The sequence below is a fragment of the Lolium rigidum genome, chromosome 3, assembly GCF_022539505.1.
Source record: "Lolium rigidum isolate FL_2022 chromosome 3, APGP_CSIRO_Lrig_0.1, whole genome shotgun sequence".
Lineage (NCBI taxonomy): Eukaryota > Viridiplantae > Streptophyta > Magnoliopsida > Poales > Poaceae > Lolium > Lolium rigidum.
Window position 1 is genome coordinate 130,000,519 of NC_061510.1, and position 11,130 is coordinate 130,011,648.

The following is an 11,130-nucleotide window of genomic DNA, read 5'->3' on the forward strand; positions in this document are numbered from 1 at the left end:
TTCTTTAATCTGGTTTACAAACACTTTAACATGGCATATTTGCCATAGTCTTGACCTACCGGATTTACAAACACTTCAGTTTTACAAATACTTTGTTGCCAAACTTGACCTCACTAGATTTTTTTTTTTTAGATGAACCATCCCGCTTTATTGATGTATAATATTTGAGAGAGATACAGGGATCGGTACAAGGACTGGGGTATTAAGAAGCCACACACCCAGTTCTAAAGAAGAAGAAGCCCTTGCTAAACTATGAGCCTCTAAATTATAATTTCTACCTTCATGAACAAATCTAACAAACTCAAAATATCCAACTCGCTCCTTTATTTCTCTAACTATAGCTGCATTTTTACCACCCGTACCTTCTGAAATATCACGTAGAATTCCTTGACAATCTGAACTAATGCTAATTTTTCTGACAAGCAAATCATCTGCAAGAGACAAAGCTTCTCTACATGCTATAGTTTCTAGCACTGCCGAGTCTATGATTCCTGGATAAATACATGCCGACGCCCCAACGTTCATCCCATCACTGTTTCGACAGATAACACCAACAGCTCCCTGATTGCCAGTACGAGACACTGCCGCATCAACCATAAACTTATGAACACCGGGAGGCGGTGCTTGACCTCACTAGATAGACTCTTTAGTCTTGTGCAAAAAAAAAAAAAGATAGACTCTTTAGTCGGCCCACAAGCAAAACGAATCGAACGCAAAGGAACGCAGAAACGGTCAAGAGACGGGATGTAGTGAACCGGGCTGGGCCTCGGGCCATATCTCGGCTGCAAGTATAATCCGTTCCCCGCACCTCGACTCGAGAGAAAGAATCTTGGTTCCCCGCGACCTCCAGTGGAAATCCCTAATCCTCTCGGACCCAACGCGCCGCCGTTCGCCGCCCGTGACGACGGCTTCGATGGAGGAGCAAGTCTCCCGTGGAGCAGTGGAGCTTCGCCGTTCATATCACGCTACCCACTACCCTAACGCCTGCGCGGATCATGCCGGCCCGGAAGACCCAGGCGATCTCCTGGAGGTTGCCGAGCCCCACGACCAGCCGGCGCACGTCGTCACTGGTGCCCATCCTTACTCTTCCTCGATAATTCTTCAGTATTGATCCTGCCTGATAGGGAGTGCAACTGCACAGATTTTTACATCTTCGTGAAATTGCCTGGCGTGCCTTGGACCTCATGTTGCAACTAGGTTTTGATCAATTATTATCTGTTGCGACTGCACAGATTTAGATCCTTGTGAAATTGCCCACCGTGCCTTGGACCTCATGTTCCCACGCGATGACGACGATTGGAGCAGCTGGAGCGCAAGGGAGGAGGGTACTAGTGACGACGACGATGTTGAGACTGTACAAGTGATAGACGGGGACGAGGAGGAGACGGATTGCCCAGGTATCCACTTCTCCATCCACAGTAAATTGCCCTTCACCACCCAATCGATAATCAACTAATCTGTAGGTTTTACATTGATTCTTCAGGGGAAAATGTAGTCGATGACTGTAGCACAGAGGAAGGCAGCGATTACGACGATGATAGGCAAGTGATAGACGATGATGAAGAGACAAACTGCCCAGGTAGCTAATTCTCTCATCAGATGATACAAACATTGCCTTCCAATCTGAAGGAAATACAGGATGTTTTTATATATATTCAAGTATTTGACTGCTGACATGACATGTTTTACATTAACTCTTCAGGAAAGCTTTACCCTGAGAGCGAAGCAGACGAGATAGAGCGCAAATGGGCAAAAAGCACCTTCCAACAGTTTGTAGAGTACACCAACATATGGGAGGAGATCATGGCCCTGGGAGATGAGGATGATACCCCTTTACCTCCTCGTCCTATGAAGGTGTTTCCTGACGCAACAGGTGCATGTGTTCTTGGGTTAGACTGCCACCACCGTGTTTACAGGACCCATGACACTTCTACCAGTAAGTGCATTGTGCCATTCATTCCTAGCAATTAATCTCTGCTGTTGTGATATCTATGTATTTTCTTAGCAATAGTAACTTGAGTTTTCTTCACTTCATTGTTCGCAGCCCCATCAACTCTTGGGTACCGCACACCAGAAGCTATGCTACAGATATTTTCTTTGTGTTTGTCAAGCTCTGAGCCCTCGTGTCCCACTAGTGTGTATGGGATATTCGCCATTCGGGATAACTTTGACCCGCGCCGGAATTATGTCTTTAACCGCGCCAGGGTAGATGCTGTTGCGGTTCAGAAACAGGTAATCAAGGCTTGTCTTGTCTACAAATTGGTTGGCTGCTGAATCATGATGTTCATCACGTATGTCAGTTAGCTTCTTTGATTTGTCCCCTTTTGCTTGCAACTATTAAAAGATGTGTGAGGTCAGGTTAGTTTATTTCTCCAGGTTCGAGGGATCTACCCTTTTTTGTTGTTTTCAGTTACATGATTTTTTTTTTTTACATCAAACCACCAGATCTGATCTCAAAATTTATATATTATATTTTTACCAAAAACATACAAAAACCAGTCATCTTATTGATATAATTCAATATAAACACACCCCTATTTCTTTTTCTTGTTGTTATCTGCATGGACATTGAGACGGTTATAACTCCAGCTAGCGGGACATTATGGGGGCATGCGGTAGATGATCTTGAAATACCTAGCGGTAATCTGATCTTTCATGTGATACTCCTAGATTTTTAGCAGCTGACTACATGAAATAATTGTGAAGTAAACAGATTTACATTAAAGGCACATCATGTCTCGCATATTGAAACATGTGAAAAAATGTACCCTTGAGATGGAGCGAGTATCATTCAACAGTATATCTTACTGAGTTTGTTCTGCTTTTACATGCTAATGTATTTAGAACTGGATATTGCGGGGAGACGTGTGGATGTCCAAGGGGCATTATGCTCTAATATTTTAAAAGTGTATAAATGAAATGCGAACACCATGTTATCACATAGATGCATGAGCAGTTTCTTTGTTTACATAAGTAATGCAGTTCTAGCAGATACTCTCAGGAATAATCTAAAATCTTACTTGAAAACTAATGACTGTACGCACTCCATCACTTTTATGAAATGACTATTTATAGTAGAATTTTATCTAGGCAAGCAGACTTAGTTAATGCGCCTATTATTAGCTGTTGAATTGTATCTAGGACCATGATTATGCTTGTTTTATCTACGAATTGGTTGGCTGCTGAATCACGAAGTTCAACCATTGAGATTTAGGACAGTTAGCTTCTTTGATTTGTCCCCTTTTGCTTGCATCTATTAAAAGATGTGTGAGGTCAAGTTATTTTATTTCTCGAGGTCCAAGGAATCTGCCCCTTTTTGTTATTAACACTTAAATTACTATTTTTACATCAAACCATCATATTGGAATCTCAAAACTTATATGATTATACTTTTGTATGCCATGTACATACAAAAATCAATCATCTTATTTACATACTTCAAAACTTATATGCATAGGCATTGAGATGGTTATAACTCCAACTAGCAGGATATTAGGGGGCATGGGGTAGATGATCTTGAAATCCCTAGCAGTGATATAATCTGACATCTGATACTCGTTGATGTTGAGCAGTTGACTACATAAAATAGATGCAAAGGAAACAGATTTACATTATAGGCACATGCATGCATGCCTTACATATATTGAAACAACTGTGAAAAAGTTTCACCCTTACTCCCATCTCGAGGGTGAAAAAATTCACCCATATCTCTCATGCATGTACCCATTATGAAGTTATCCACACAGACAGTTCTACTTATAACGACCACATTCCATATCTGTTATAGTACTAGAGTATACACTTCTAAACATTTCATTTACCTCAACTGGCTTCAACATGGCAGAATTTTAGTAGACAACTCTATGCATACATCATGTAGCTAAAATTTTCATTATGACATGTTGCACTTCCTCTCGTTCCTTCTAGAACAAGTATTGGAATTCCCAAGATGCATAATTTGTGCTAGTAATCTATTCTGATATGTGATACTCACAAATATTGAGCAGCTGACAAGATATATAATAGTTTAAGGGATATCATTACATTCAAGTCACATGCATTCTTAGATATCGAAACAAATGTGAAAAAAAATCCACCCTTGAGATGGAGTGAATTATCACTCAGTAGTTAGTTTGAACATGAGCTTGTATATCTCACTAAGTTTGTTCTGCTACGCACTGATCTTTTTGGATGTGGATATTGCTCATCAGTCCTAACAAGATGTTAAATTGTAGGAATCCTTTGTCTTGCCTCTTTGTAGCCCATGCCGAGGAATGTATGTATCAGATAAGGCATTATTAGAAGTTGATCTTTGGGAAAATAAGGAAGGGGATGAATCAGCTGACAAGCAGCAAATCTCTGCATATGTTGAGATCAACATCGTTTTAGAACATGATTTCCTGTTTTGTGGACGGATTCCTGGTGATAAGTGTAATTTGGACATAACGTACACAGTTCTTTCAAGAAGTGTTGAGGCTGTAATACAAGTCTATGCAAAGGTTGACCATCCTCATCATGTGAGGTTCACGGCTTTTAGCACTGGATATTGTAAGGATGGAGTCATGCTGTTGGATGACAAACTATTTGGGAGCGAAAAATTATTCCAGCATATCGTCGCTGTGAAAGCAAATGAAGAGTTGGATGTTGTTTTAGAAGTGGACAATTCATTGTTCAAGTGGACTTTTCGGGATGAATATGTCGGCGCTGTTATCTCTCCTGATGACTCGATCTTTGACTATGGCTTGTTTTTTGTGAGGGTACTGTTTGCTCCAAAGGATTCTAATTGAAGCTCAGCTCCACCATTCTGATGTATTGCCATTGGCTGGAACTCTTTCGAAGAAGAGAAAAATGATGTTCTTAGACCTGTTAGTAGCAGCTGAATTTCTCTTGGCAAGCTTTAGGTGAACAGCAAATGTCTTTGGTATGGCCTGTCTATGTAAAATGTTGAACTGCTTAGCATGTTCAATATGTGTATACTGTCTACATGCTCTGTCTTTTTCTTGTCCTGTTATTATTATCCTTATGGTTAGAAAATTAGGGAGTACCTTATTACTGTACACCGCAGCACCAGGTGTAGTAGGCATCCTATCGCAGACGTGTCTGGCATGCGTTGCCTCTTTGGGGGCGTCCACGTTTTTTTTTTTTTTTTTTTTTTTTGAGATGGGGGGCGTCCACGTTTTGATAGAAATTAAACTGAATAGTTTGTTTGAACATGGGGATAATCCCTTAGAATATTGGTTGTACCTTCACCCAATTCCAACAAAACACAATCCTCAATTAGTAGATTGAACTAAGTTTTGGGAAAAGGCGGGTTAGGTGGGGATTAAATAAACACAATACTCTAATACCAAACATGATTTTACCAAACATACCAAACATGATTCCCACTAATCCCCAAGTACTAAGGTCTTAATGTTTGCAAGCTGAAACCTGTTGCAACCACATCACTCTAAGGGCCTGTTTCGTTTGGATGTCCACGGGAGAAATATTTTCTACATCACACGAACTTTAAAGCATCTGAAAAGTTGTACGAGGGGAAACGCTCGATTCGGCCATTTCTTACGATGCAGCCTTGTTCTTGTGCTCGCTGGGGCAAAAATGTGTCGCGCTGATAAGAGGGAGGGATGGCGGGAACCTGCGCTCGCCGGGGAAAATACGGCGGGAGAAATTCACTCACCTCTCGCCGATACTCCTCCCCTATTTACACCTTCCAGCCTCACCGCCCAAAGCCGCGCCACCATTTTCCCCCTTTCGAGATATCCCTCCGTAGATTTTCTCCGGCCACCAAGGTAAGGGACGGTCTCTTCTCAAGCTAGTGGACCTCCGTCGCGGAAGTTCATCCTCCTATGCCTGGCCGACATGTCGTCGTCTTCCTTCGCCGGATCTGTGAGTACCTCCCAACCCTAGCTTAGATCTACACTAACATTGGTGGTATCTATGTATGTATAGAGAGTTCTTGGTTCGATCTTATAGTTTTCTTACTTCTTGCTTGGATCTGTAAGACCCTAAAGTAGTTTTGCTTAGTTTGTTGCTTCGATCTGCACTTGTAGAGTACTTCTGCGTGGATCTGTAAGTTCTTGTTTCAATCTGTAAGAGTAGAGTAGTTTTTCCTTAGTTCTTGCTTCGATCTGTAAGCCTAGAGTGCGTTCCTAATATTTCGTGTGGGCGTTATTTCATCGAACACCTGCTTTTGCTTTCTTCTAAGCTACGTCGTCCATGTATAAGTGTGATAGTTAGTACCAGCTAGGCATTTTTCTTAGCATGCTTGCTTACCATTGTCAATGATGTTGTCTTGAGAGCTTAGCTTACTTACCATTGTTCTTGCACGTTGCTACTTTGATTGTCTGTATAGTACGCAACCTTCCCTAATCCATCGGCGAATTCTGTGTTGCCGGCTTAGCCACTCCGTTACATCCCGGTGCCTGATAGGTACTGCCCTATTAGAAAGAAATAACTTCATGATATGGTATGCCGCTCTGTCCAGCTTCGTGTTGAATCGGGTGTGCGAGTTGGTCAAGAAAGGGATGACCGGAGTGCAGTTCTTCAGGAAACGTGACCTGAAAGCGATTGTAGATCATGTTCTGAAGTTCACTAGCCATAAGGTTGGTGTCAATCAACTCTACAACCAACTGAGGCACTTGAGAGCAAGGTGGGTTCATGTATTGTGGTGACCCAGCGTACCACTGCATGGTGTAGTACACAAGTCGTTGACATAACACAAGTGAAACACCGTTCCACCCATATTACATCCCTCAGAGTGGTACAACAGAAACATATGCGAGTCCAAGGTATGTCTATAGAAGTACACACGAACTGTTTACATAAGATCAACACAACCTCCTACTTTACAGAGTGAGGTAAAACTTCAAATAAAGCTCCAGAAGAACGACTCGTAATCTATCTTATTGCTAGCTTAAGTTCAAGAGCTACTTGGCTTGCTATAGAAATCTAGCTACTTAGGTGCTAGGATTAGGGAAAGATTCCCTTCTATTGCTAGTCTAGGTTTCCATTATAACTGATGCAGGAGTTGACTCCATTGACTTCGTTGTTTGGATTCTTCATCTTGTTGCAGTTGACTCCTTTGTCTTCGAGTTCCACGGTAGTTTCTCCTTCGGTGCATTGCTCTAAGAAGGGGGTTCAAACGAGATAGAATGAGTACGAGCGTACTCAGCAAGTTCATATTAGGAAATATGTGTATCATGCACTAGCTACGACCATAGACCGGAAAGTCATAGGCCAATGCAAGTTTTTGTAAACATTTCTTCAAAAGGTTTATTTTATTCTGAAAACTATGCCCGTCGGTCTTCACGGTGTTGACTAGAACTTCGTGGAGTTCCTTTCCTGCCGCGTTCGCAGTTCCCTTCCCGAACAGGGAGTGACAAGTCACAATTCAGTATCCTCTCGCGGAGGTGCGTTACTTTTCCCATAAGAGAACTTATCCTTGATACCAACCGGGTGATCGTTCCCGTCCACACTTCCTTGGTGTGGGGCCGGTGTAAGGTCCAAGCCAATCACCGCCTTCTCCGCGACCCCGCAAACCCACCCTTTTGTCCAACCGTACACCTCCAGTAGACTTCCCCGATAATACGGCTTTACTCATGGTGTACTCCGGACAATCCATCATAGATGGTAGAGATTAACATCACTAATGGATGGGGATTTAAAAGGATTTCCCAACCTATTGCGGCAAGTGCCTCCAACACCCCACCGTCTCTACCAATCCGTTGGCGTGCGAAGGGAAAAGATACAGCTGACTTCCCCAGAGCCATTATAGATCTTATGGTCAACGCGATATGTACGGCGCTAGAATCACCGGACGGCATTGGTAATTAATCCTAGGGTGATATAACCCATTGCAATGGAACCTCCACCATATCAACACATACCATGGTTCCATTGCCCACCACATAGTCATATTCATAATTGTAAAATAATATTTGCTTTTCAATGCATGAGTGATAAGTATAGTACTTTGCATATAGTTTGATAAAAATAATCAAATGACATGAGCAAGCGATGAACTTGCCTTTCTTGACTGCAAGATTATGCAGGAAAAAGCTTCGATACGTGATAACTCCAAATTCTGAAATACCATCATTGTCCGGTAAGGACAATATTTAAAGAACTGGCAAAGATGCTATAATGCATAGTATGAGATGCAATCGTCCCGAGCGTAATCTAACCTCGATGATTCAGGATGGATGAGTTGTAAAGATTTCTTTAGGGTTTGTTGCACTTTTATAATGGTTCTCAAACAAGGTTCTTATTAGGGTTTGGTTATATTAGCATCGTAATCAAGTGATATAAGACATTATAACAATTGTACACATAAATAATAGTGGTGGAATAATATGTAAGGATCAGTTGTCAATTTTAAGTTCTATGGAACATGGTTGATGATTACTTATACTATACTTCAAAAGAATAACTTTTGAAGAACATGTTGTTTAAGAAATATTGAGTATTTTAAAGAAGGATTAAGGCTTCTAAGGTTTGATTGACACTTGTACTTCAAAAGAATAACTTTTGAAGAACAAGGTTAAATAAGAACATGAATTACTATAGTTAGGGGCTATGGCTTTTAAGATTTACTTATTAGATTCATTTAGTTCTCTAATAGGAACTAGTTGGATTGTTTAAATAGAATTGGTCTATACATAGCAAGTATTAACAATTTATTACTATGGTTGATTATGATATCATTTCAAAGGATGGTTATCCAGATGGTTCTATAAATTAGCTATTAGGGTTTACGATGGCTTCATGATGGCGTGTATTTCACACGTTCGTTGGGCAACCCCAAGAGGAAGGTATGATGCGCACAGCAGCAAGTTTTCCCTCAGAAAGAAACCAAGGTTTATCGAACCAGGAGGAGCCAAGAAGCACGTTGAAGGTTGATGGCGGCGGGATGTAGTGCGGCGCAACACCGCAGATTCCGGCGCCAACGTGGAACCTGCACAACACAACCAAAGTACTTTGCCCCAACGAAACAATGGAGGTTGTCAATCTCACCGGCTTGCCGTAACAAAGGATTAACCGTATTGTGTGGAAGATGATTGTTTGCGAGAAAATAGTAGAACAAGTATTGCAGTAGATTGTATTTCAAGAAAGAGAATTGGACCGGGGTCCACAGCTCACTAGAGGTGTCTCTCCCATAAGACGAACAAGCATGTTGGGTGAACAAATTACAGCTTGGGCAATTGACAAATAAAGAGAGCATGACCATGCACATACATATCATGATGAGTATAGTGAGATTTAATTGGGCATTACGACAAAGTACATAGACCGCCATCCAACCGCATCTATGCCTAAAAAGTCCACCTTCAAAGTTATCATCCGAACCCCTCCAGTATTAAGTTGCTAACAACAGACAATTGCATTAAGTATTGCGCGTAATGTAACTAGTGACTACATCCTTGAACATAGCACTAATGTTTTATCCCTAGTGGCAACATCACATCCATAACCTTAGTGGTTCTTGTCACTCCTCCAGCATTCACGGAGGCATGAACCCACTATCGAGCATAAATACTCCCTCTTGGAGTTACTAGCATCAACTTGGCCGAGCATCTACTAATAACGGAAAGCATGCAAGATCATAAACAACACATAAGCATAGCTTTGATAATCAACATAACAAGTATTCTCTATTCATCGGATCCCAACAAACGCAACATATAGAATTACAGATAGATGATCTTGATCATGTTAGGCAGCTCACAAGATCCGACAATGATAGCACAATGGGGAGAAGACAACCATCTAGCTACTCGCTATGGACCCATAGTCCAGGGGTAGACTACTCACACATCACACCGGAGGCGACCATGGCGGCGTAGAGTCCTCCGGGAGATGATTCCCCTCTCCGGCAGGGTGCCGGAGGCGATCTCCTGGATCCCCCGAGATGGGATCGGCGGTGGCGGCGTCTCTGGAAGGTTTTCCGTATCGTGGTTCTCGGTATCAGGGGTTTCGTCACGGAGACTTTTTATAGGCGAAAGGGCAGGTCAAGAGGCGGCACGGGGGCCCCACACCACGGGCCGCGCGGCCAAGGGGGGCCGCGCCGCCCTATGGTGTGGCCCCTCCGTGGCCCCTCTTCGTCTCTCCTTCGGACTTCCGGAAGCTTCGTGAGAAAATAGGCCCCCGGGCTTTGATTTCGTCCAATTCCGAGAATATTTCCTTACTAGGATTTCGAAACCAAAAACAGCAGTAAAACGAAGAATCGGCACTTCGGCATCTTGTTAATAGGTTAGTTCCGTAAAATGCACGAATATGACATAAAGTGTGCACAAAACATGTAGATAACATCAATAATGTGGCATGGAACATAAGAAATTATCGATACGTTGGAGACGTATCAGCATCCCCAAGCTTAGTTCTGCTCGTCCCGAGCAGGTAAAACGATAAATACGTATAATTTCCGGAGTGACATGCCATCATAATCTTGATCATACTATTTGTAAAGCATATGTAGTGAATGCAGCGATCAAAACAATGTATATGACATGAGTAAACAAGTGAATCATATAACAAAGACTTTTCATGAATAGCACTTCAAGACAAGCATCAATAAGTCTTGCATAAGAGTTAACTCATAAAGCAATAATTTATAGTAAAAGCATTGAAACAACACAAAAGAAGATTAAGTTTCAGCGGTTGCTTTCAACTTGTAACATGTATATCTCATGGATATTGTCAACATAGAGTAGTATAATAAGTGCAATAAGCAAGTATGTAGGAATCAATGCATAGTTCACACAAGTGTTTGCTTCTTGAGGTGGAGAGAAATAGGTGAACTGACTCAACATTGAAAGTAGAAGAATGGTCCTCCATAGAGGAAAAGCATCGATTGCTATATTTGTGCTAGAGCTTTGATTTTGAAAACATGAAACAATTTTGTCAACGGTAGTAATAAAGCATATGTATCATGTAAATTATATCTTACAAGTTGCAAGCCTCATGCATAGTATACTAATAGTGCCCGCACCTTGTCCTAATTAGCTTGGACTACCGGATCATCACAATGCATTGTTTTTACCAAGTGTCACAAAGGGGTACCTCTATGTCGCCTGTACAAAGGTCTAAGGAGAAAGCTCGCATTGGATTTCTCGCTATTGATTATTCTTCAAC

At 41.8% G+C, this 11,130-nt stretch overlaps 1 protein-coding gene across 2 annotated transcripts; it reads left to right on the forward strand.

The window, feature by feature from the left end:
• The first annotated feature begins 802 nt into the window (after positions 1-802).
• Positions 803-4,990, forward strand: LOC124702325. 2 transcript variants are annotated; one of them, XM_047234453.1, is made up of 6 exons: positions 803-1,070; positions 1,233-1,397; positions 1,484-1,579; positions 1,703-1,936; positions 2,045-2,232; positions 4,236-4,990. In XM_047234453.1, the coding sequence occupies exons 1-6, from the start codon at positions 914-916 to the stop codon at positions 4,785-4,787; spliced, it is 1,392 nt and encodes a 463-aa protein (XP_047090409.1). In that variant the 5' UTR covers positions 803-913; the 3' UTR covers positions 4,788-4,990. The 2 variants fall into 2 exon arrangements, with proteins under 2 accessions (XP_047090409.1, XP_047090410.1); XM_047234454.1 differs by having other exon boundaries at positions 1,239-1,397.
• The last annotated feature ends 6,140 nt before the right edge of the window (positions 4,991-11,130 follow it).